General features: G+C 39.8%; 1 protein-coding gene across 1 annotated transcript in view; it reads right to left on the reverse strand.

The window, feature by feature from the left end:
• PLCL2 (phospholipase C like 2) overlaps positions 1–13,581 on the reverse strand; it is a 90,083-nt gene extending 76,502 nt beyond the window's left edge. Inside the window, exon 1 of the mRNA XM_088521179.1 lies at positions 13,245–13,581. Coding sequence (XP_088377305.1) covers positions 13,245–13,547 — 303 coding nt within the window. The 5' untranslated portion in view covers positions 13,548–13,581. The remainder of the gene's footprint in view (positions 1–13,244) is intronic.
• Between the last annotated feature and the right edge of the window lie 14,368 nt (positions 13,582–27,949).

Raw genomic sequence — 27,949 nt, forward strand, 5'->3', positions numbered from 1 at the left:
TTACTTTTTCTTTTCTGGTACAGCAAAATTAAGAGCTTTGAACTGAGGCCTCATTTTTTTCACCTCAAGCTTTGCCTGTCAGGAATAGCATTTTAAGAATTTTTTAAGTACCAGGACTTTTTAAAAATGGTTTTAAGAGCTCACAGTCCTGTAATCAGTTACAAGTTTTCTTAAGTTTGGAGATCTGTTTGTCCTAATTGCTCTTCCTCCAGAAACATCTTCATAAGTAGTCAGCTCAAAGGAAACCAGCGAGCATCTGACTCCTGCCATCACCACCATATGTGGACAGAGGGTCTCTGTTCTAACACAGTTCAGAACTACATGGTAAGTGCTCTTAAACAGTTGAAACAAATAGGTTAATAAAATATACAGGACAATCAAGAAACAGTTAACATTCTTCCTAAGAATAATTAAACACTAGATAAGTAATTATAGAACTCATTAAATCTTTGTTAAAAGGTGAAGTTGAAAGTAATTAAAATACACTAGCACTTTCTAATCTTATGAAATGAAGAAACAAAATTATAAGACTAAGGATGTAGATTGATGAAATGTGAAATGGTTTACTAATTTTATATTCTGCTATCTAATGTTATGTGCCCAGCACAGTAGCCATCTCTATAGTAATCACGCAGTCTTCCAGATGTTATCGCAAATCTGATGATACTTGATCTTACCCTTAAAGCCTTTCAGGGATCTGAGAATTTGTGCATTAACTTAGATTTTATGTGTTTTGATGCATTCCTATGCCAGTCATTTGAAAATACATTGCAGTTGCTAAGCAGCTCAAATAAAAGTACTGAAGGAAAACAATATATTAATTTTCATGTCTTATGCTTTTTAAGATATTTCATAGTTTTGCAGCCTTGACTCATTTTTTTGGATGTCTAACTTAGGCAGTATTATACATAAACATAACAGGAATGCAACCCATGTATTTCATATGCTTTATCTCAAAGGGTTTCATTTCAGTTAACCCAAAGAAAAGGACAGAGGAAGCGAGCAAAAAGGCACGCGGTCTCCAAAGGAAGTGGAAGAATCAACAAAGCAAGAATATTCAGCTATAAAGCCCCAGAAAGTTCAAGGTTAATATTAACGAAGTTATTAACAAGTTCAGGAGCCTGCTTTTCATGAAAGTTTACAGAAAGTCAACTTTATTGGCAGGAAGACTCAATAATACTAAGTTTGTTCTGGAAATACAATCAGAGTTCAAGGATAGGGAAGGTCATGAAGGGCTTAAAACTATGTAATTAGCTGATCAGTGCAAGACCAAAATTGTTTACACAGCCGGAGAGTATAAACCCGCAAGGATCCCTGCAAGTTTGGTAAGAGATATCTTCTAGGCAGAGAAAAGAGAGGAAGATCCATTCAGTTTCTTTGCTAACAGTTACATTAACGATTTTGAAATCAACAGACCTAGAATTCACTCCCCCTTATGTTTTTGGAAGACTTCTAGAATAAAGAAGTAAACAAACCAAAGATCTACCTTGGTTATGATCAAAGCAGGCAATATTATTATACAGAAGAGGCACGAGGTTTCTGCTCACCAAGCATCCTAAGTGGTTCAGATCAACCACAGAAAATAAAGAATGGTTATGAAATGTGTGTTTTGGGTATCAGGGACTGTGTTGTTCAATATTTTGAGTAATATGCATATAGAAAAGAATGCAAAACATTTTTTGTAATGGCACAGGAAATTTCAGCATTTTCTACATGAATATTAAATTGATCCTGAAGACCTCAGGAGACCATTATATTTATAATAAAACTGAACACAATCACATCCATTAATTAGCTATACAATTTTATGAAATACCATGCATGGAACTAAGAACTGCATGCAGTCTACTTTGAGTCTACTCATTGTAGCCATCTTGACTCAAAGCTGCAAACTACATTCCCAAATTACTCACTCGATTAAAAAAAAAGTAAGCAGTATCTTCATTATGACTAATTTTAACCAATGCAAAACTTAGTGACATGGTGAGAAAGGGATAAAGTTCTGAGTCAAACAGAGAAAACAAAGCAGCTCCACATGTCTGCTTTATATACTAAATAACGTTACTTGTTTTTGTTTTATACAAATTCTTAAAGATACCAGCTATACAGTATTTTAACAGGATGCAATCAGAAAATTCGTATCTCTGCATCATCCCAGCCACAACCACCCAAACGTCTTCTGAAAAAATATAAAGACCTATTTCACAGTGGATGATAAAGTAAAATAGTTTCTATTTCTGTGTTGTATCACAAGCAGATGCGTTTTCTCCACAAACGGCACATTTAGTTGATGGCATTCCATAATGTAATCTGTATTAATTCTTTTTATACCCATTTTGCTAAATTCACCACTAAAGTCAGAAAGACTTAAAATTCAGTAATTATTCATTTCAGAATATTTCCAATACATGCATAGATTGTTTGTAGATTATACTATAAATCTAAATATGAGAATCTCATTTTCAATAAAAATAATACTATCTAAGGATTCTTAGATCTGTGACAACTGATTAATCTTGCAAATCAAATTTTATGCAGCAGGGCTTTAATCAGAAGGCTCTTTTTTATCCTCTTGCCCCAGAAACAGAATACAGTAACTTCTGTATGTTTGATATAACCCTAAGAACTGATTTGGTGATTTTGGGATTGGATGAGAGGAAAAAAATGCCTTTTTTTTTTTTTTTTTAAGCTAACAGCATTGAAAGTATGCATTAGAGCTATTAATGAATAATAGCTAGAGCTACTTGATTAATACTGATTAAAAATTCATCAGCAATCACCAGGAAAAAAAATATATCAAAGTTTATTAAGACTATACAGGGATCTCTAAGTATCTGGTAGCCTAAATCTTTAGAAAGAGAAAGGTTATCTTCCACATGTAAACTTAATACAAATCCATGTCATGTTCTAGTCTTGTTACAAAAGTGTAAATCACCCTCCAAATAAAAATTAACATATTACTACCTAATTACATAAGGAAATATGGAATATCTTTCCTTCCTTAGAGCATCTAGTAATTATAAGCAGAATACTAAGAGACATCTCATACCACTTGTATTCTCAAGAGCTCAGGTGAGAGAGCATTGGGATTTCCTCCAAGATAAGGCTATTGTACCAGTCCTGTGGGATCCAAAATACTTCTGGCTGCTTTCATGTTTTTACTGTTACACTGATCATTTCATACACTTTTAATCCTTGGCAAGTTCTTCTCACGAGTGAAACATATGGCTATTTATCTCATTATTACCCCTTGTATGAACTTCCTAAAGACTAAAAATCCTCTCTTAGCTCTTCTTGGACTCTTGATATGGGCATCCTGGAAGAGCCTCACACTCTATAAAAGCAATCAGAATAAAACATTGACTAAAATAACACTTTAACATGAGTGCTGGAGGAGAACCTTAAAATCCCTAAGTCTATGGCATCTAAAATACTACCAGGTACATTAATAAAAACAAGGCATTTTGCTTTCCCTTACATTTAACAGCTTATTATAAAATAAAAGTGCTTTTATTAATTCTGTATTTTGGAGCTTAATGCAATGTCCCCACTATCTTATTCTGTTAATATGCAAACAAGTGTATTCAACCATAGCTAGAAGCTGGATGTACTAATCAGCACCGTTTTGTGTCACCAGCACTATAAAAAGACTTTATAGCACATTAAAAGATTTCTAACAGATCTTCAGTCTCCTGCAAAGATGTTAATGCCAGCCACTTCCAACACAAGCATCAGCACCAGCATACACACCCTTATACATTTCTTCAAAGAGAAGGTTTTAAATATTTAGCAAAAGGTTTTACCAGCACTCTCTCATTGCCAATTAGTGACAGTGATACCATTTAAATCTTTTATGATGACAACGCTAAAAATGAATAAATAAATTACACAACAACCTAGTATCACAGTATTTTAAGCCTTTATTATATCATAGCGGATTTATATGTTTGCCTGGTATGCATTTCAAGTATTCTCAAGTTCTGCATTGCAAAAAATAAAAATGAGGGGAAAAAAAAAAAAAGCCAACTTAAAATGCCATAGACGAACCAAGCACAAAACAGCTTCAATAGAAGCAGCAACTAACTACAGAAGAATTCTTTAGCCTGGAAGAAAAAAAGATGGCATAGCATAAATAAGACGAACACCTTTTCAAGTCATGTTTGGAATAGAAAAAGCGAATAGAGCACATTTGCTTACTCTACTCTTATGAGCCAGTGCATATCAAATAAACAAGCAAGCAGATAACAGGTTTAAAAAAAAATAAAATAAAAGAGAACTTCCTCACACAACACAGCAGACAAACTAGAATATTTTGCTATAGGATGTTACAGCAGTGAAAAGCTTACGCTGTTCTTTGACAATTAACAGGGAGAAAAAGGTATCCATAAGGATTATTAGGTCCACAGCTGTCCTCTACTGCAAACTACTTGGAGGCTGGGAGCAGATGTCAGGATGTGCTTTTTCTTATCCCTGCACTGGCCACTGCTGGAGGCAAGCTAATGAACTAAATGGACTTTTGCTCGGACCCAGGACAAGCATTCTTAAATATGTTTGGGTTGGCCACTCATGAGAAGTGTTTCTGAAGGCCGTGGAGGAAAAGGGAGGCATCTACTCAACACTGTGCAATCAGCCTGAATCACAGGTTCTGGCCTCAAGCCTCTGGGACTTGAACCTGCTACGAAGGCTGCCAGCCTGGCACCAGAACCTCTTCCTTTCTTTTCTTCTTGGGATCCCCAAGCAGACACCAAGCTCTGCACACAGCGCAGCTCTGTTTGGTTCTGGCACATGGCTGGCCAGGACCTGCACTAACTGCAGAAGCACAGAAGGGCAGGGACGAAGAGAGTGCCACCAAAGCACAAGGTGACACAACTGGAACCAAGCCAAGCAGGAGAGTAAAAGACCACTGCTATGAATTTTTCTACTGTTAAGCTCTAAGCCTAAATTTACAAAATACCAAAGGATAAAAGAATTCAGTGACTCTCCAGGCTAGAATCTATCAAAATCAGCCTGGCCCTTCACTGAGAAAGGAGCAAACATGAGGTGCACAGAACACATTATTCCAGAAGGGAAACAAAGCTGAAAGCTGCCTACCTCCAACACCAGTTGTGAGTTGCATTCCTGCATCTATTACAACTGAGGAGAACAGAAACAAGCTCCCAACCTCTCCTTTGTCTTCACAGATAAAGCAAATACTCTAAGCTATACAGGGTTTTATATGCTGAGCTATATGGTGCTTTGGGGGTCCTTTTAAAGAGGAAATGCAAAACATTATCCAAACTCAAACTACCTAATGCGATTCAGCTTTCTCCACTATGTGGTAGTAATGTGCAATGATTAAATACATTCTCTCATTCCTGGTATTTCACATGAATTCTAGTCCTTAATTCTTAAATTGTCCCTGGAAGTGTCTTTCGAAGGCTGTATGATGTCAGCACAGCTAAAAGAAAAGATTGAGACACCATTTGCTGTGAATGGCAAAATGAGGTTCACTTGACTGTAGCCCTTTCCTGAAGCAACTTGCATCCAACTAACACTTATATTTTCCCGTCTTTTGTGGAACAAATGCACGCTACTGCTACTAGTGTTTTTTCCATCAACTCCGAGATTATGTGATGTACATGAGGATAATGTTAATTCTGCTTCTAATCTACCAAAGGAACAAGAGTGACACAGTGAAAGACAACTCCAAAAAGGTTGACGTATTTCTTTAAACATGTAACTGTTTCTTATCATTTACAGAACTCATCTAAAACTCAGTAAACAGTTGCCTATGCTAGTAATAAGTTGTAGGAAGAAAAAGTCTGAACAAAAGCTGAATTCCTGTCTTCTCGTTCCAACTTTAATAAAATAAAACAACAAAAAAAAAAGAATTAAGCTATGCATTTATTTTTCCTTAAGTAAGCAGGCATTTATATTTTATTTTACGGATTCTGGTACATTGTTCACTGAAAATATTTTACTAAAGCAAATATTTTAATGAACAATCTGGAAATCAGTCTTAATATACTGTTATTTTATATTTGTGATGTTATTAAAAAAAAATCATCTGCTGTTCTCAAAAGTACTTTTTTAAATAAAAGTTATTTCCTGTCTGCCTGTGCTTATGAACTATGTATAACCATTTCCAAAGCATGGATGTTTTGCTATCTGAAAATATCCCTGAACACAATTTATAATCTAAGTACTTGGGAATATTTTATTACTTGCTCCAAAGGCTCAAATGACATTAGAAGAAACCCCAAGAGAGCCAGGAGGGTCAGATATGAATCGCCTCTGCTCAACTTTCCCCAGACTGCATTGGCTCAACACTGTGAACGCCAGCACTGCTGATTCCCAGGCCCGTGGTGCATCGTGCGCTTCGAACAGGGATGGTCTGCGGGGCGAACGCTTAGGAAGGAAGCGCAGCTGAACTCGGCCGTGTTCCTTTCCAGAAGCAAGGCACAGCCAGGCCAACACTGACAGTTCAGAAATGAGGGATTTGAGGCAGTTTGGAGAATGGGTAACATGCCTTTCTGAAGGGCTGCTCCAAGCAAACCCTCCCAAGACAAGGAGAAACAAGCAGAGTGATGGCTCCTCCTCTCTGAAAACCAATCGCCAAAATTGAGAAAAAATGGGAAAATGGGGAAAATGGGAAGATGCTTGCTACTGACCCTCGAAAGACAAACAGTCCCAGGCCCTTCCAAAGGAACCAATTTACCCCAAGCTCAAAATCTTGTACGTAGATTCATAAATTTGTAAGCACTGTTAGTTATTAATATACTTAATACATTTATAAATAAAATACTTAATAAAATTTATTTCCAAATTGGATTCTACAGCAGTATACTGCCCAGTTTACAGGCAATAAAGAGTAAAATTAACTGGCTTTCTGTGTAGTGGTACAACATGTGGTGTTTGAATGGTACAATTTAAAAATCTATAACCAGCTATAATTTAAAGAAAAAATGAAATCAAGTATCCTTGTAGAGCGGAAAAGAAAACTTGAATTTGTTTCTGATGGGAAGCTGAAAGATATGCACGCATGTTGGAAGATAAATTTAAGATCAGAAAGAGCCAGAAGAATTGAAGATACAACCTGAAATAACTAAAATGAGGTCACTAACTGGTCATATACAAAGAGGAATAAGAGCTGGCATTTCCCCCCATGAGAATCCCATACCAAAGGTGACTGAAATACAAAAGCACCACACTGGAAAACACAAAATGTTGATTCTGTCACAGAATATTGGAGCAGAGCAGACTGACCTCTTGAGGTCTCTTCCAGCCTTATTTTTAATTGTTCATTAATGGCACTGCTTTTTAATCATATTTTCCCTCTTTTCCCCATTCAGTATAAATTATTGCATATCTTTTTTTTCCCCTGAGGCCTACCTACTAGTCTAAGATTTCTGAACTTTGCACATTATCCCAAAATTGTGGGAAAACTTAAATTTTAGAATCAATATACTACTATTATTAGAGGAGTTCTAAATCAATCTGTCTTTCAAAGTTTATGTAACTGTCATTGACTTAAAAGAATTTTGTTATTTAGAAAATACAAAAGCATATGATATGTTCCTATCATCCTGGGCCAGCAAAGACCGGGAAACAATACGAATAACATCTTCCCTTCCTGTCAGCCTCAGCTTTAATTTTTTAATCTTCCATGATTGCAAGCAACATCGAAGTTTAGTGTACAATGCATTATCTGTGAACTCCATGTAGGAAACCACTGCTCTAATTCCTACCCAAGAAAAACAAACCAGAAAAGCACCTAAACCATTAGCCTCTCATTAATCTTGATAATAGGTATAAAAGAAAAAAAAAAAAAAACAAAAACTCAACAAGTGTCCATAATAATTTGTTTAATTCAATTGATTAATTTTCCATTAGTGAACAGACTGAACATAATATTTTTGCTGATATTGTAAGAATTGAGGTGGATGGAGTTGCTATTATCCACACCAGCCAACCTCTACAGTCACTCATGGTCACTAGAAATAGATGAGCTCTTCCAGAGAGGTAGACAGAGAATTTAAACTCCTCCAAATTAAACTGCTCCAAATCTTATTAAAAAAAAAAAAAAAAAAAAACTTTTCCTTCACTGGCCATAGCAGATAAATGAGGTAAGTTCAGCGTGTAATTTAAGTAAAGTGAACACCCCTGTGTACAGGTTGCTATAAACATCTGTTACTATTTTTTAATAGAATTACTTGTATCAAAACAACTTTTTTGTTACTGCAATCTGGAAAAAGTACTAATATAAATAAAGATCATGTAACAAATACAATGCACAACAGATCTGTTCGGTGGCTGTGACGTAACACACACCATGGTCCAGTGTCACTGCTAGCAAGTACCAAATTGTCTTTATATATATATATATATATATATATACACACATATAAAAAAAAATACACACACATGTATATCGTGTATAGCATGTGCATATATAAATATATATAGAAAGAAATACATAATCTTAGATATTTGCATGCAGCATGACAGAAAAATGATGCAAGCAGAGCTATAATATGGTAACATGCAATGTTTTAAAATATATATATAATATTTTTAAATAGATATCCATTACAGAATAAGTGGGAGAGCATGAAGGAGGAAGAACATAAACAGTGACTAGGATATGCAATGTTATATTTTAGGAGAGAGTGCAAGACATCAAAAAGTATCCCGTAAAGGAAGGCTTGAGGATTTATGCTCTATCTACAATAAATCAACTAGAAAAAGTAAATTAATTAAAACACATGAACAGCTCCTTTAGCAAATTCTACACTTCCATTGCCTAATTGAAAGCCTGCTCAGAGAAAGAAGATATAAGGGTAGCTGAACTACCGAGCTACCAAAGCCTTCTTTCCTATGGACATGCTTTCTTTTTGGTGTCAGTTCTTATATTTTGGTGCCAGTTAACATGTGTACTCTAAGGCAAAGGGGGGGAGGAGAGGGGGAACTCTCTACTTTTGGGACACTCAGTGTCTTTCTTCCATATGGATCTTCTCAAACTTGGAAGAGCTAAGCTCACACCGTAGATTGTTGTTTCCAAGGGGAAAAGGGTGTGGAGCGAGAAAGAACATGCTGATTTTCTCACGCTCTCCTCTGAGGCTATTTTCTTTGAATTTAGGAACTTTGGAAACTTTGAGCCTGTTATCACTCAATCAAGTTTACTTGAAAATGTCAGGTACATTGCAAAGTCTCTGCGAGACAAGTGAGCATTCATGTTACATATGTAACTGTACAGTTACACACAGACATATTTTATAAATATATATTTATAGTTGTATACATGTATATATGTGTATACTTGTATACATGTGTATATACACACACATCTACACACACATCTATTCACATCTCTATATATACACACACACACACCAACACATACCATGTGTGTATGACTATACAGCCTTCCAACAAAAGTTGGCTGAAAATCAGGCCATTTCATATATGCTAAATGGATTCCAGCAAAATAACTCTCTTATATCTGTATAGATGGAAACTGAATATGTGTGATCTATTCCTGGATCTCCGCTAAGCCTTGCTAACATGTCATTTTGGCTAAGGTAATTTTGGACTGCACAGGACCTAGATCCACTGAAAGTATTGATTTAGAGTTTTCCATGAACACAAGGAAAAGGATTTATTACAGACTTTAAAACAATCATAGTGGTAAAGAATACCACATAACATTCTCTACAGGTCCTATTTTGTACATCTGATACAAAGAGTTATACCATAGGAACTTACGAACTAGTCATTGCAGAAGCTACACAAGATAATGATGTGTGATATTGTTTTATTATGAAATAAGAAGAACCTGATGCATATGCTGTAGAACTTCCCAGACTCAGAAAGACACAAATATAAAAACGTTTAATTTCAAAAGCAAAAACTCTGTAGAGAATTATCCCCATACAGTATTCACCTGATAAATTTGGTTTCTCTGTCCTCAAGACTTTGGAATTTAAGAGCTGCAGTGATCACCAAGCCCATCTCTTTAGAATGGAAGCATAAGTTTACACACAGAATAAGTTAAACATATATGAATCTCCCTCTTTTATCCACCTAGAAACAGTGTTTTACTGACACTGAAATCACGATTACTATATGCAACAGCCCTTGAACTTTGCTGGCAGACATATGTTGATAGGAACACTGCACTCACAGAATGCCAAGCCACCTTTCTTCATTCAATTTTCACTGTTGCCTTCACAAATCACTACAGTTTGTCCTACATTTGTCTCTTCTTGCTCTGTTACAATGACTCCTCTTCTGATAAAGGAAGATATTTACACAATTGTATCTCTTTTTGCTCAGGTCGTCAGCATTGGCAAACTGCAAGCATATATTGCTCCTGGAGATCCCTGGAAGCAAAAGAGCTCTAGGGAAACCTAAATACCAGAATTTAAATGCATTTCTCAGAGACTTAAAGCCCACAGACTCATTATGTGTTGCAGCTGTTTTGTAATTTTCTCATGGCGAGGTGGGAGAGAAACAAAGAATTTCATAAATATTGAAGGCAAGAAACAAAAACACATACACATTCTCTAGCCTTCAGATCTGTTTCAACTGTGCTATTCTACAAGCTATGTTACAAGAGCACAATCTTTAATACTGTCAGCTTGCTATGACTTGTATACCAAGGTCTAAAAGTCAAAGTAAACAAACATGACATGAAGGTCATATTATTACTAGTGACAATGACTTTACCGCCTTGAGAATATCATTCTCTAAGATCAGACTTTAATCTCAAGGAGTACATGGTCTTGTCCTAAACAAGAAAGGAAAACTCAGAACGATGCAGGTGCACAGCATAAAAACAGTAAGAAGAAAACGGAAACAGCAAAAAAGAGAAAAAGGCGAAGACTGCAAATAAAGAGAAGGACAATAACTCTGAACGGGAAAACAAAGACTCCTTAAAAGGAACAATCAGTAGAAGCACCAACTAAAAACAGAAGAAAATACAAAATGCTTCTTTTTTCCTCTACAGAAATGCACAGATTAAATTCCAAAGAATTTAATCTCAGCTGGAACAACTTGATGTTCAAATGTCAATTTTCTGTTTTTGGCACAGGAGCTTACACAGTATTCTTTAAACAAAGCCTTTAAAACATTAGATAGTTCCTGAACTTGCATCTCCCACCAGATCCACTAACATAATCCTGTATTTTAAACACAATACAAAAAAGAAACCTGTATGCACATTATATATACAGGTTTCTGATCTTACTCCATGCATTCTATAAAAGCAGTTATGCATCATTCACGTAAGTTACTAAAACTCCAAGAATATTTCCAAACAATAGATTGCAAACTACTTTTTCCGCTCTGCTTCACAGACTTCTGCTCTCAAGAGCAGACAACAAGCACGTTAAGCTTTACTCTTCATGCCAAGTTTTCCAAAAGGCTTCATATCAAAAACTATGTTGTTACATAATCTGACTCAAACTACCTGTGAACACTGCTAAAGCAAGGAAGCAGATGAGTATTCAACATAATTTAAAACAAGTATTTTTCCCCCAAAGTATTAAAACACTCTTATTTAAAAGTAAGTATGGACCACAGCTTTAAAACACTGCTGTCAGATTATTCACTCACATCATAATTATTCCAACTACAAAGTAAAACATTAATCAGTTCTAGATAGCTGAGCAGTTTACTGTTCAAATTTGTCAGTAATACTAGAAAGTTGAATAATTTTATACTCTGTAGTGAGGCCACTTTCATATGAACTAAGAAGTCCGATTTAGATATCGACGAGACGCAATCCAAATCCTATTTTCTTGTGTTCCTTTATTTTAATACACTGCATAGAATATACTGCTGCATATGGTATTCCTGTTTGATCCCCAAAGATGCACAAGGTTCCTAAATAATCAAAGGATACAGTACAAAATAATAATAGGACAGCACCTTGCACATTGCAAGCAACATAGTATCTTTCCTGAACTGCCACAGAAGGAACAGAACAATGTTGCAAAATTTAGGAGATCTGTATACAAATACAGGCAAATGCAGTAAATATTGAATTATTCCAACACCGAGCTCAGCTGCCTCTGTTCTATTGTTCTAATGCCTTTAACACACACAGACACACACACACACACCCCGACCCAGCGTCACCGCTCTAACAGGAAGGGTGGATGCAAGTTGTGAAGGGCGCTGCACCGCTGCCTGCCCTTGCAGTCCCCTTGGTTCCTAACCCAGGTCTGCGAGACAAACCGCAGCACAACTTGAGCCACAGAGCTGGCCGCCTCTTCCCACGTGCCTTTTGCTACAATCCAACTAATGGAACTCCATATTCTTGATTTTAGAGGCAGATAAATATTTAAGAAGACAACAAGCCTAGCTATTCTTCTTGATTAAACTCCATTCGGAAGTACTTTGGCAAGTTGCTCTTTATTTAAGGTTAATACAGCCACTATACAAATGGAGTCATTTTTCTAGGTTCTTTAACCTTTTCAATGCAGTCTGTAAAGATTAAAAAGGAGAGGGGGAGGGGAAAAAAAAGGCAAAACAAAGTGTCACCTCTCAGGGAGCAACATTTTAAGAAAAGGAAACAATTGTATTTGTATAACTAATTGTACTAAAAGATAAAAGATAACTCCCATCCCTTTTTCCACTGATCTACATTTTACCATTTTCTGCCCCAACTTTTCACACTAGCACTCAGAACATGCACAGGTAAGTATAAACAAAGACTGTTTCCACAGGTAAAATACAGCACAGTCTCCTTAAACATGCTGTCACTTTTAACAAGAAGAAACCTTCCTTCTCCATCTTCTCCCACCCCCAGTCCAATGAGAACCCGAACCTCTCATCACCTGCTGTGTGTCTGTCACACACACAAGCCAATGGAGTGACAAAATTGCTCTGCACAGGTGCATCTCAAATAATGATATTGTGTAATCCATGTCTTTCAACGCCAGGCTGATGCCCACATTGTCTTTTAACAAGGCATTTGGGTTCTCTCGCCTTCTCCAACTCGTCAGGAACATCAGCACGTTATATCTGAACATCCCTCAAGGCATAGCAGCCACCCCAATGTGTCGATGTGTGCTCATAGCCATCTTTTCACTACTGTCCACCTTGGACAAAGGAAAAGCAAGTCCCCTCAACACAAAAAAAAGACAACAAAAAAGCAGCGTATCCTTTCATCTCGAGACACAGAGCCAAACCTCATGCACACATCTCTGTGTGACAGAGAAATAGCCAAGACCCCGACAGGGAGGAGCAAATGTTCTTACCTTAATTATGCTGCTCCTCCGGGGGATGCCAGGCTTGCCATCTCGCTGCTGACTGGTGGAAAATCCTTTCTCTTTGCTGCTGCTCTCCGGGCTTCCAGGAAGAGCTGGTCCCGACTCCTCGCCAGCTCCCACTAGGGCACAGTCCCCATTAGAGACCCGGCCACCCGCACTGTCAAAGCGGGATCTGCCGCCTCCGCCGCCCCCTCCGCCTTCCCCATCCCCTGCCTTGAAGGCCACCTTTCCTTGGCCTGGCCCCGGGGAGGAGGGCAGCCCCCCAGCGCCGCTGCTGCCCAACTCGGCCATGAGCCTCTCCGACTAGGGCAGGGGCAGGACGGCCGCCCCCTCTGCTCCTCCTGCCACTGCTCGGCCGTGCCTCTTCTTCCGCTTTCTGCGTATTTACGATCGGGGGATTTTGAGCACGAGTCTCTCTGCCTCCGCAGATGTGACAGCTGAAATCGCGCGGCTCCGGGCGGGGGTAAACGCCTCACTTGTGTCTCTGCTGGCAGCAGCCCATCAGCACCTGGGAACGGAGAAGAAACGAAACGTGACAGGCGGCTCCACACGAGGCGGCGGCGGCGCGCGCTCACACTCACGCTCACACTCACACGCGGGTCTCGGGGGGACACGGGGGAGGGCGGAGACGCAGGGTGCACGCGGGGACTGCGCTGCTCCGGCTGCTCGAGCAGCCAAGCGGAGGCGGGGGGGATGTCGATGGCGCTATTTCCACGCTCGGAGCAAAGCCACAAGCCCGAAGCACAGAAAAGAAGCGGGAACGGCGAACAGAGAAAAAAAAAAAAAAAGGCGGAAAAAGAAAAGCTTAAAGGCAAACGCACCCGAAACCCTCCGGCCGCAGGGGCTCAGCCGTCCCACGCAGGGCCAGAGCGCCCCGTGGCAGAGCAGAGCAGCCCGGCCCCAGCCGCGCCGTTACCGCGCGCCGCTACCGCTACCGCGCAGGCCCTGCCCGGCGCCATGGGCAACTTTTCGCCCTCTTCCTCGGCGAGACGCAGCCGCCCCACAGCGCCGTCCCCCGCGGCGGCGACACGCAGGGCCCGGGCGGCGGCAGCTCCGCCGCGCTGCGGAGCCGCTACCCGCGCTGCCGCCCCCGCGCGCCGCGGCCCCGCTACTCACCTCGGCGGCGAGGCGACGAGCGGAGCGGAGCGGAGCCCCCTGCTGCTGCCGCCGCTGCCGCCGCGGGAGTCGCGTCTCCCCGCTCCCCTCCTCCCCGCTATGGTCGCCGCCTCTGCCCGGAGCCGGATACAGAGAGAAACTGATTCATGTGGCCGCTTCCCTCGCTCGCTCCCTGCGCCGCGGCCGCCGCCTCCCCTGGGCGAGCGCTCGGCAAGAGCCGCCAGCGGGGGAACCGCCAGCAGCGCCGAGCGGAGAGGCAGCCCCAGCCGCCCCCGCGAGGAAACTCTGCGGGGAAGGCAGCGCCCGCGGGCCGCGCTCGCCGCCCCCCGCCCCGCGCTGCCAATCACCGGGGCCGGCCCCGCGCCGAGGGGCGGCCCCGCCGCCCGCGGCCCCTTCCGCCGCTCCCGCTGCGGGGGGCGCGGGCGGCGGCTCGGGGGCGCTGCCGCTCTCGGTGAATTCCGCCACACGGCGGGAGGCTCCCGAGCGAAACCCGCGAACAAAAACACCCGCTGCGCCCTGCACCGTCCGCCCGCCCTTGCGGGGCTTTATTTTCACTTGGGGAGGGGGATCCGCGGAGAGCCCTGCCCGCCCCTTCCTCCCGCCGCTGCAGCGGGGCGGCGGGAGGCGCCAACGGACCTAACGGCGGCGGCGGGGGAGGGGCCCGGCGGCCCCGGGCACCGTTAGGTCCGTTGGCCGGAGCGGAGGGGCAAGCCGGCCCAGCACCGCGAGGGTAAAAGTGCTAATTTTACGGTTAAATTGAATAAAGGGGCATGAAACTGCCCAGTTGGCCCTGCGGGTGAGATTCGGGCGCTTGAGGCAGGTGACTCTCCCTGCTCAGGGCATTGGCGAAAAGAGGAACTGGAGAACAAGGGGTCAGAGGAGCCATCCAGAGCAAGGAGACGCCTCCAGCAGGACGCTGCTGACCTTGGGCATTCGCCCGAAGTGCTTAGTATAGTCAGATGGAAGCCTCACACTTTTAATTTAGGCTCTCTGTGTTGCCCTCTGGAGTCACTGACTCCATCAGGGATAAGACACCTAGCTTATAAGGATGCCTAAAATAAGACAGTATAAATACCGCTCCTTTGATGTGCTGAGGGGCAGTCACACAGTGGGAATACTGCGCAGAACAGGGAGCTTTGCATCCCGCTCCTTGCTCCAGGACTTTCCTGAGGAAGACTGTGGACATGGAGGAAGGCACTTCCACCTCTTCACCCAGTGCCCCTCAGTGACGGGACCTCGTGTCTGTCTCCCTTTTATTCCTGGAGGGATTCAAATCTGTGTCCTTGCTACTGATAGGCAGCCTTGCCACGCACACCGTAAAAGGGAATTCAAGAGACACTGGGCCAGAAAGAAGCGGGAATGTGATTGCCTTTGAGTGGTAATCTGTCCCTGAGTGTTGTTAAGTAACAGTCTTGGCAGCACGGAAGGAGCAAACACCACTGAGGTGCAAGAGCCAACTGCTAGGACACAGGGACGCACTTTCCTCCTCTTGACAGCCTCTGGTATGATGAGAGCACCCACTGCTCCCCAAGTGCAAATCTGCTTAATGTGCTTAATAATCACATATTATAAGTCATTAATCTCCCATCCGTGACTTGCCGCAATATATTGCCTGCAAGTCTTGACAATGCTGTTTGTCACTGCAGGAAAAGGGACCACGAAGTATGATCCAGCTTAGAGGAACATATGATCCTATAGGATGTTACTTACTTGGTATCATTTATCGGGGTCAATCAGGGCCAAGGAAGCGCAGGACCTGGCAAGGCTACATCATGCCTGCATATGGTGCCTAATTGTCATCAAGTTATTAACAATGCTAAAGTGAATGGAAACCTAAACATTTGCAGCATCTGGACTATGAACTGTGAAGGACAGGAATATTAAACTTCAGATCTGAAGTAGCCAAACTTTATATTTATGATGAGCTGGAGATACAGTCATTTTACCACTTGTCCTCATCCACATACCCGCTTTTGCCTGACCATTTAAGTAGGATAAAGCAATCTTCCTGTTAAATAAACTTCTGGTGCTGTGCAGATGTGCACTCCACAAACCATCCCTGCCTGAGATTCATTGCCATTAGCATCGTCGTCATCACTTCTGAAGGATTAAAGTTACAAGCAATAGGTAAAAAATATTATTAGAAGCATTTGTCACAGAGCATGGCAAGGAAGAAAATGGACATCTTCAGCCAGTGAGCTGCTTGAGATGCATTTTATTAAACCACCAATTTTCAGGCCTTCAGCAAGATTTGAACAATCTTTCATCAAGGAAAGAAAGCTTTTTTTTTATCCCATTCTACTTACCTGACCAACCTGTATAGTAACAGGATAACTCCACCAAACAAAAGTCAGTTAACTTTAGCTTTAGCAGTTCTTTAATCAAGGATATAAAGAGCTACAGAGATTGTCCCTTTTTTTTAAAGTGAAAAGCTGTAGATATTTGTCTCTTAAAATCCATTTTCCATAGAAGTGACAATTTCATACCAAAAAAAAGCAACTTATGAACCTCATCTTAAATATCTTAAATCTGCAAGTCAATATAACAGTACTGGCATTATGCTTATCTGCCCCACAGATGTTTAAGTACTGGTAAAGATATGGATATCAGATACTAAACTAGAAAGCTTGTACAGGCTGATGGAGGTAGCAAATATGTTTTCCTCCAGTTCTAAGATTCCTTCCATGACTCTTCATTCCCTTTGTTATTGTCCCCCCCTCTCTTTTACTGAATGTCCTTATTTTAGTAAAGTGTTTATGCGGGGGCATTTTGAACTAAGTTAAAAACTACTTTCTTTTACAAAACAAAGAATTCCTTATAAACCAAATTGTCAGAAATGGCCACCAAAACTAGCCCAGTCTATAAACACCTAATTTATTCTAGTGAGCTCAGATTTCCAAAGCATGTGTTATCTAACAGAACCATATACTTTGCCATATACATTTTTTGAGAGGTGAAGACTCTTTCACATTATTATTATTCAGTACTGGCCTTAGCAGACTTTATTTGTTTAATTGTTAAATGACCCAGGGATTATAATGGAATGGTAAGATACCTTGTGACAATATTTAACTGTGAGAACTTGCTGCCATGTGCATACATTAGCTGTTTTTCAGAAAATCCTGTTAAATACCAGAGTTCCGCAGCTAAGCTAATATTACCCATTTAACTTTTACAATTCAAATACTGTGGCAGTAAAAACCTGCCAAGAAGCAGAGTATTTTTAAACCCCGAACCAGTAATTAAATGACCAGTATTCAGATAAGCCACATACCAGATTATTACTAATATCCTAGACACTTTTTGTTATTCCAAACAGGAAGAACTCTTATTAGCAATTATCTTGTTTAAATGTAGCTTTACTGTCATCTCTGCTTGCATTATGTTTTTTCATTATTTACAAGAATCTCTACAAATCCTGTGATAATTTTTTTAATTGCCTCACTTGATTTTTCAGGTCACAGTCTTGCACATACTTGTTTATTATACTCGTTTATAATTAAGTATACATGTTTAAGTAGTCCCATTAAAGTCAGAACCTAATTCATAATTAATTCAAAGCAAAGCTTAGCTATAAATAATGTATTTTTGTATATAACATCTGTAAAGTGCAGGTGTGCTATACGCCCAAAAAGGAGCATACTGTACAAGTGGGGCAATATGAATGCATGTGTAATAAAGGCAGCAGAAATGTAGGTAGGCAAACATAAGGCTAAAGTGACAGATTTGCTTACTAGAAAACACTTGTGAACATTTTGTGCTTGAAATTAATTACATTTATAATACTAGAAAGTTCATTGTACTAGCAGTAAGTATGGTAGAGTTTTTGCTTGTTTTTGATTCCACAGATCAACAGTTTTTAGCCTATTAATGGCAACTTAAGGAATGTTTACTGTTATCCTACCTGCCATGCCGATTAGCTGGGCTAACAGCTGAATTGGACACATGAGGATTAATAAGAGTTTAACCCTTTAAACCACGGGTCTTCCCCTACAGACTTTCGAATCTCGGAGGGGTTGTTTTCCACATAGGGATCATTCAAAAAGTTCTTGTCTGAACTGGCTGCTATTAGACTGTCATTGTCACGTTGTTTTGAAAATCAGACTAATTATTCTGCTGTTTAAAAGACCTACTGAAAGGTCAAGATTTTTCAGAACCGAGTAATTATATTTTATCCCTGATTTTTAAAATATTGAACTAGACATTTAATGGCAAGTTTAAAAAGCAGATGTAGAAGACTTTCTGGAAATCAAGCTCCCTTAGTTTGAACACAAAAAAATTAAGTCTCTTTGGAAAGTCTTGACCTAGGCACTTATTTTGATTAACTGTATTTGAAAGCTGTTATCTGAACAAGGAATGCGAGTTTGTCGTATTTTAATAGTATATTATTTGTTTGCCACTTTCAAAATGCCGAAAATCAAGCTGTTTGTTTGATTGATTTTAATATCACCCTTTGGAAAAACTTCAGAGTTTTTGTAACACTAATATATGAGGTTATGCAAGGCAAGGTTTTTATGGAGCTTTCTTCTCCTAAGACAGACAGACATGGAGAATAAGATTTGCATCAGGAGCATTTAAACTGAGGCTGCAGCAATAAACCTGCTCTTGAAGTGTTACTGATGCTTCATTAAAAGGAGAAGACAAGCAGTGTTTGCTGCCTCCTCATGTTGTACTCTGCCCTCTAAGGAGAAGTTCAGAGTTACAAAACGGGCTGGGAGCCAGAATCCTGCAAAGGATTGGATTTCATTTTGTCTCTCCTTACATTTGTTAGGAACTGCTGGATATATACGGAGGCATCTGACTCGTGGAGCATAAGGCATTTCATAAGTCATCTATTTTTGTAATTTGAAGAATCTTGTTTTATCATTGCAAGAGCATGCAAGTAAAAATTGCCCATGATAAGCCTTTATAACTTCTTAAAACTTTAACTTTGCTCTTGCAAACTTGTCTAAAGTTTGGACATCTGATCAACATCTTTCATTAATTTCCCACATAGAAAAAAATAAAGCATAAAGCTTTCAGTTTGTAAATTCAGGATGATGCACTTCGCAAATTCTCCTCACAGGAGGGTTTTGAACACTCTGACTACTTGGAAGAAAATTCCATCTCTTACTTTAAAAGAGAGTAGATAAATAAAACAAGTTGATTTTTGTCAGATGAGTTTCTTCTAATACCTTCTTCATTGTTTCATGTCCATGCACATGCTTAGTAGGAATTACTGTGTTCAACACTTACTTCGAAAATATAAGAGGAAAGTTAACATGTACACACATCGTCTGCCAACTGCTTAACTGGTTAACTGCTGTTGATTTATCCTGTTAGAAAGTTGGGACACAATACCACAGAAAGAGGAAAAGATATGTAAAAAAGAGGAATGAGCCTCTCTTAATGAATGACAGTCAAAATCTGCGCTGTTCACTTTAGGCTAGTAACCTCTCTGAATTACAAGAATATAGTACGCTTAGTCTATGCCTACAGACAGGTAGAAAGAGAACAGAAGTTTATTAAAATCGTCATACCCCAAGACCAAATAAATTTTCATTTAATGATGTGGGAAAATTAAGCAGCACGAATTATTTGAAACAAAAAGGTACTAAAATATGATGAATCTATATTCATCTATAGTGGCTTCATCTATATCTATAGTGGCTTTTGCTGTTTGACATGGAGATTTATAACAAGATAGTAACATGACAGTCAATGAGACAGTGTCCTGTCCTAAAATTGGTAATACAGTTTCCTAATCCCATCATTTTCTGTGCCATTGCTTATATTCTTAGAGGTCACACCGCAACTTGCCCATAGGGAAGGCAGGGTTGGCTCTGCTGCACTCATGAGCACAGTTCTTAACTGAAGTCAATTCCACTACTTAATTTCTTACTTTATTTTTCAACTTCTGAGCACAAATCAACAGTTGTATTAGTTCCTTTATTTTTAGCTTTAAAAATGCTAATAAGTTACAGTATTTATAGATGCCTGCACATGTATATTCAAAACTTCTTCACTAGAAATAGCATTGTGGCTGAAACATCTGGCCAGAAGACCTCAGCCACCACCTAACTCAGGCATTTTAAGCATTTATGGTACAATTACCACAAAGTGATAGCAGTGCAGAGGCAGAAAATGCCCTTAATTTCTGTGGAACATTTATATTTTGCATAAAACATCTGTGAAAATCACAGTCCTGACTGTTAATGTAACTTCTACAGTGTTTGCTGATTTATCACATAAACATATACATATATATATATATATATATAAAATCTCACTGCATCTGAGAGATGGCAATACTAAACCAACACCATTAGACCACAGAAAGAAGAAGAAATTCTTGTTAATGTACTGGAAATTTGTTGTCTGATTAAACAGAAACTTAAGTAAAGGGAAAGCACTGTTTTCCTTCTGCCAAAAGGCAGTAGGGAAATTCCCCACTTCTCTTCTTTGCTATGGCAAATTACTGGAGGAAGAGTCATCAGGAGGGGGAATACTGAAGTGGGACAGTAATAAAACTGAGCTCTACTTGAAAAGTATCTATATCTTTTACCTTTTTGCTTGCAAGTAAATGTATCAAAAGGTTGGGAACGCAAAGTTATTCCAACTGACAGTCCTCTAACTCCTGCTTCTCATACGGAAAAAGATAATTCCATCCTTCATTCTCCCAGCAGGCTCCTCCTTTCTGTTAGGGGATGAAAGGAAAGAGACAATCCACACATTTGCTTCCCATCGGTAGATATTGCTTATTTGTCCATCCAAGATAAAAAAAATACTCAATTTTAAATCCTAAATCACTTTCCAAGGATGGATGGAAGGAAGAAATCCCAGAAAAGTGAGGACCATAGTATAAGGGAAGTGGATGGATAATAAAATTAATTAAAATGGAAAACATAGGGCAAAAGGACATGAACAGGGAAAAAATATTAACATAGATTTATTCCAAGCTGCAGGGTCAATATCATCATATTCCCTGCTACCACGTGGGTGAGAGACAAACAAAAATAAAGGAATAAACAGTGAGATAAAGGGCAAATAGGACTTGGAGTGGGAGAAAAAACCCCGCTGGACCTGGTAAATGGAAATCCATAGCAGGAGAAAGAGAATTGGAACTCTTAACCACTGGCACTGGGAAAATGAGGAGAAGATGGAAATAGAAAAAAATAATCAAGAAGATCATCAGATGGAAGAAAAAATATTATTGTAAAGAATGACACAGTTTTACAATGAAATAGATACTACGGGTATAACTCTTCAGAGGAAGAAGAAAACTAGACTGCTCTCGTGAAATGGTTGTGAATGCGAGAGTTACGTATCTTCAGATATAATGAGGAAGTACCAGACACAGGATGGAGAAGGGATTTTCTCCTCGAACTACATTGCTAACTTAGATGTGTTTTCACATGCATGTTGTCTGGCAGAAGCAGTGACTTCTAAATATATGCTGCTTGACTTTGTTATTGTAAATTTAAGTGCTTAGCAAGGTCACTTTCTGGGGAAAAAGGATATTAGGTCATTTAAAAATTCAATTTCATTTAAAAATTAAATTTTATTTTTCTTAAGTGCAAAGAACAGACCAAAAAATATTATTTTATGAAAAGTAACATCAGATATACTGATTTTAATCATTCTGGAATTAGTTAATGCTATTTGCATCTGTGTTGTAGAAAAGTCTAAAGGCCCCAGTCAAGATCAAGGCTCGCTACCACTGACATTGTATAAATATAAATATATGCCAGCTTCCAATTCAGCACTGGCTCAGAGCCAGGCTTGGAAACCAAACAGTGTGAGCTTGCATCTGCTTGCAAAAGACCACCGAGACATGCTCCGGGTGATTTAGGAAATGTCTATCTGTTGAAAATTGATCCAAGACCTCCAAAAACCTCGTTCCCCTTTTTAAACACTTGATCATATTTCTTCTCTGCAAAAAAAATCTTCTGGTGCGTATGCGTGTGGCCAGAGGGAATTCAGGACAAAGAGCAGGGCAGCACGGTGTGTGCCCAGAGGATCAGTCAGTGCACATCCGTGGCCTTCACTGATTTCCATCAGCCTGCATCCACGTATTTTAATTTGCTTCAATTCTTTTAGGGCACCTTTAAGCTTATTTGAAGGCTTAAGGAAGAGGCACTGCAATAAAACTAGTCATTTTACATAAATGATTCTGCACAGCTGCAAAGGGTGATGGTGCCAAGGAAAGGAAAATTACCTTGATTAATCTTCATTAAGTACTGCATTTTAACATGAGATAGGCACTGAAAATTAGGGACTGATTTACTTAACTTCATGTCTTCTAAAGTTTCATAAAGGCTCCCACAATGTTTGGAAATACAGGTGTGTTTACCCCAGGTCCTTAGAAAAGTTTCTCTCTTCGACCAGTCATCTCAGAACTTTCAACTCGCCCAACTCCTTCATAATTTCTGACTGAGGAGGTAGAGATTAAAAAGATTTAAATATTGTCCAATGGGGGAAAAAAAAAGTTTCTTTGCCATTTTTTTTCCTATCAAGCTTGTTGAATTATTAATAATGCTTTGTTTCACACTATTTATCAGCATGGTCTCTGGACCATGATTCTGCACACACACGGTCATGACCGTTTCTTTTGTTTCCACATTCTGTGGTGAGTTTCCTTTGTTTGGTTTGGTTTGTTTGCTTTTTGTTTTGTTTTGTTTTTCCCAGCAAAATATAAGGCTTTACTCTGGAGAAAAAAAAAAAAAAAAGATGGAGCAGATGAAATTGATGTTTCCAGCTCCAACGAACTATGTGAAAGGATCGAGTAGAGCTGAAGAACAATAGACAGCATTGCTCCCCAATCCCTAACTTGGACTTGTAAAGTACCTCACAAATATAAATACATATATTACTAGTTGCGACTATAAATATGAGATGCCCCCACACCCTGAAAAAAAAAAAAGTGGTCAGAAAAACATTAGGTTTCATATATGGGTGCTTTACTTGAATTTCTGTTTTTTTTGTTTTTGCTTTTTTGAGCATTTAAGACGTTAGTATGTGAAAGGCTTACAAATCCAGTGGGAACTCACAATTAATTCAGCAAAAATCTTCATCCTAAGGCATTAAGACGGTTTCATGTCAGCTGTTTTTCCTTAAATTATCTAATATATTTTTAATTTAAACAGTAATAGCATAAGATAGAAAACAAAAGCATAGCAATTCGCTGTCATCCTTTTAGATAGAGGTCTGGCCTTCCAGTTCACTAGCAACAAATTCCTCTGAAATATCTGCCAGACAAAGCAAAGCAAAGCTTTCATCTTGATTTTACACTTTAATCCAACAGCTTGCACATTACAATTCTGTCCAAGTAATGAAAATACATTATTCTACATCCAGAGCTGCTTTTGTTTCAAACGCATACAAGAATCAGTTACAGCCTCCTTTGTGCCCTACTTCAGCCTAAAAGAGTAGTGCTAGATAATGGGATATTCACATTTCTCAGTTGTCAGACGGGCAGAAGGTCTGTATACTACCAAAGGGAGAACACTTAGTCTCAGAGGAGCAAAAAGTGCTGAAGAGCAGCTTGACATTACATATTTTACATCCTTTGAGCTACGACTTAATTAAATCTTGCAGAAATTATCTGAATATCTGTATGTCATGCTGTTACGTGGGGGTCTCAGGGCACTCTTTGTCACGCTACTGACTAAAAACAACTTCATGCAGGATTTTTTTGAGTTGACTAGCTAACACAGTACTTAAGATCTCAATTGAATTCACTCCACTTCCAAGGCTTATTTCATGTTTTAAATAACCAATAACGTTTCCTTCCCGTTCCTTAGGACTGCTGTCTCTGTATAGCAACAGTCTTCTCTGCAGAAATGGTAATCATTAACTATAAACTACACTCCTCAAATAAATCAACAAAGTATGACAGAATTTGGTGCTGCCCCGCTTTATTTTGCTGCACTTTCCTGGGACCCTTGCAAACTGCAGCCATTTGCCACGGGGCTTCAGGGCCTTGTTTTACAAAACACAGAATGTCCTGGCTCTCATCCAGAAAAGCACTTAGATGCATGTTGACATTTAAGCCCATGAGTGGCCTCGGCGAGGTCAATTGGACTACTTATTTGTGTTAGGCTAAATCTGTCCATAAGTATTCTGCTTGATGAACCCAGAATATTCAGCACTTTGAATGATTGGGCGTTCAGTGAGATCGTGGTGTACGCACAAATGCCTTATGCAATAATAATTACTTTTCAGATGATTTGAGGTATGCAAGCTCATATTAGATGAACACTTACTGTATTGAATTTCAGTCCAACCCCATGGAAGTGGTGTGAGATTACTTCTGATATGCACGAGGTATTTCTAACTTCTGTATTATGCGTTGTGTATTTCTGTAGTGTTGTGGGGTGCTCAAATGGAAAATATATGAAATACTAGCGCTCAAGAGTGACCGCAGACCTGCCCCACTGTGCAGAGCTAGGCCTCCCTCACCCCGCGCAATGGAGGAGCATAAACATTCCAGCTAGGGAACTCACAGCAACGCTAGGGCTTGCACAGCCCAACACATCCTATCAAGGGAGCAGTTTTTAAAGCACAGCAAATGGCCAGACCCCTACCTTTCTAGTTTCTAGAAAGGGAACATCAAGCTATCTCAGCACTATGTTGGTTGGCTCATCATAAGCGGCCTTGCGGTGTGGTGGCTGAGTGCTGTTTTCTTTCTCCCTACAACATTTTAGGTCAACACTTAATGTGAAACATAACCAAGATTTTTTTTCTTCTTCTTTTTTATTCTTCCTCCACAGAATGTCTGCTAACCCTCGACACTGATATATTTTTTGTATGTAAAGTCTTAAAGAGACTGTCACAGAAAATAAGGGTCAGTTACCAGTTCTTTCCATGATGAACCAAGAAGAGAAGGGAAGAAGGATACACTTGTTGTAAGACCTGCTAGGAAAGTCCAGCTGTATCCGGTCATCACAAGCATTTCCAGCACTGCTTGTTGCCATTATGGCATGCTGGGCAAAGACCTTACTCCGCTAGGAGGAATTGTTAACAAGCAGCACGATTACAGAGTCACAACAACAGCCCCGTTTCCGTCTGTGCTCTTCTTTCAGCCTCCTTCAGACTGCCGTCAAATAACTTATATTAATGATTTTGGCAAAAATTCCAAGACTTCCTACTACAGCAAAATTCTTTTTTCCTATTTTCATTTATACATTACCAATATAAGTAAAGAAACACTGTTTGGTGAGATCCCAATTAAAAATTTTTCTAGTGCTTGTGTACTTTTATTTTTATGATATTCGCGTTGTCCCTGAAAAGTGAAAAGCTAATGCTCTGAGGGATATCATCCCAAAATGCTTCATACCACACATGAACTCTCCCATCAGCTGAACTCCACAGAAGATTATTGCCAAGCACCTGATCTCTGAACTTCAGTTTCCTTATACAGTTATCGATGTAAACAATCTGTACACAGCTGTACACAATTATCAATTAAATCATCAGCACATAAAGACATGTCACTCCTTTCCCACAGTATGTATTCAGCATCAAGTAAAACATTACTTTTCGGGTAAAACCAGCAAAGTTTGCAAAGTTTAAATAGGTCACAGAAAAAAAAATGAAATCAGGTCTATTCAAAATAACATGAAATCTGAAGACAATCTCCGATGGTGTTTGAACGACACGGCCCTTTTCTGCTCCTCAGAAGAGGGCGGCAGCGTTTGCAGCGCTGAAGTGGCTGGCAAGAGCCGGGCGCTTCCTGCTCGCCGCGCGCTAGGCCGAGCCCCGAGGCTTTCTGCTTGTGACACTGGGCAGGATCGCGAAACCAGAGAGACGTCAGAGAAAAATATGTTAACCAAGCTGGTGGAAAAACTTCACGAGCAGCTTGCCACAGCTTAGCCGAAGGTTAAACTTGTTCACCTTTCCTACCAACTTCGTTTTATGCTTTGTGCTGCAGATAAAACAGGAAGCTGTGTGCAGACCAAATTCCGGCTAAAATACGCTCCTCCGCTTTTCTCTCGTGCTTGACTGTTCAACTCAGCAAATCGCTTGTTTATTAATTTTTTATCACGAGACATAGTGCTTGGGTAATCCAGGAACAGGCAACCTGCTTGAGCTTTGAAAAATGCATGCCTGGGCCTCATCCAGATGTTAAGTTTTAAGTGTAACAGTTCAAAATACTTCTGTGTGTTTATTTTGTTTTGATATTTTTGGTATGGCATGACTCTAAAAAGAGCACAGTTTCTGCACAGTCTGTAGGGAGGCATAGTAAGAAAAGTGAACCTCCTTATTTCCAAGGTATGCACATTTTCAACACAGTTGGAAAAGAAACAAAAAATCAGCTTGCTAGCAAATCTCTTAACACATGAAAATAACTTGTTGGGGATTTTTACAAAAAAAAAAAACCCAACTTTTCGAATCAACTTGGAACAAACGACCGTTTTCAAAGTCTTCTGCTGGAGTGTGTGTAGTGGCACTTTCCCTTTCTCTTTTTCTATCGGTGTTTCCAAAGTGCCTCCACTCAGCAGTTACCAGGCAACGCAGCAATATTGCTCAGCTCGCACAACCAGCAATAACCGACATTATGCTCCAATTGTGCAGGGATTTTCAAAGAAAAAAATAAATATCCTGAAATAGTGCCTCGTGTGATAGATAAAATAGCTAGCATCCAGAAACATTTGAACACATCTGAACACCGAAAATGCTATGTTATTTTGTTTTCATAGAAATGCAGAGCCTGAGAAAGCCTCCTATAATAGAGGAACTCCCCTCCACAGTGAACTCATAATAGCAACAGAAACCACACTGCAGAAGAAAGCTGCTCCAGTTGTTACTCCGGAGTAATTCACAGCCTTTTGCACTCTACAGCCACTTGCATAACTGGCTTTGCTTCCAGTCAAGGCGAAACTAATGCAGCAGCTACATACAGCAAGTCAAAGTACTTTTTAGTGTTCAGCAGCTGCATACAGCAAGTCAAGTACCTTTTAGTGTCTTGAGGACAAAAATGCTGGATGATAAAGCTCTTTTTTTTCCCTGTTTTGCTTGCTAGTTTGATGTCAGTGAAACAAAGTTTAGCAGTTTGCACAAGAATCTTTGCTTAATACCAGTTATTAAAGATGGGCCCAAATCCCAGGGAAAAAGCAAATCCTCTCTTAACCATCATTGGAAGGGAGAGATGCTTTGCAGGCCTTCATCTGGAATCAAGTTTCATTCGAGAAAAGTCTCATTTTAGATCGTGACCAAAGCAACTTCGGGTCCTCTTGTGTTGTGGTTCAGTTTCACATTTCACATTATAGGTCAAACTCATCTTTGGGTAACTTGAAGACAAGTTGAAGGCTTTTTTTTTTTTTTTTTTACTTCCAAAATAAGAAGAGAATATTTTAACTGTAAGCAACCCTTCTACAGAATCCCACTCAAATATATGATGTACTGAAGTACTGATTCCTTATTATTAATTACTAAAAAAGGTATGCAGCTCAGCCTCCGAAGAAAGATGGTATTGAATAAAGAGCTCTCTCAGGTGTACTACACAAATTTAACAGTGCTAGTGCTGGGTTTTCAAATCCCAGAATACTCCATAACCTAGTTATGTTTCTTCAGAAGTCATATTCCATTCTTTTATA

This window comes from Tinamus guttatus, unplaced genomic scaffold, assembly GCF_059628265.1.
Source record: "Tinamus guttatus ecotype Peru unplaced genomic scaffold, ASM5962826v1 Tinamus_guttatus_pri_ptg000115l, whole genome shotgun sequence".
In the NCBI taxonomy this organism is placed as follows: Eukaryota; Metazoa; Chordata; class Aves; order Tinamiformes; family Tinamidae; genus Tinamus; species Tinamus guttatus.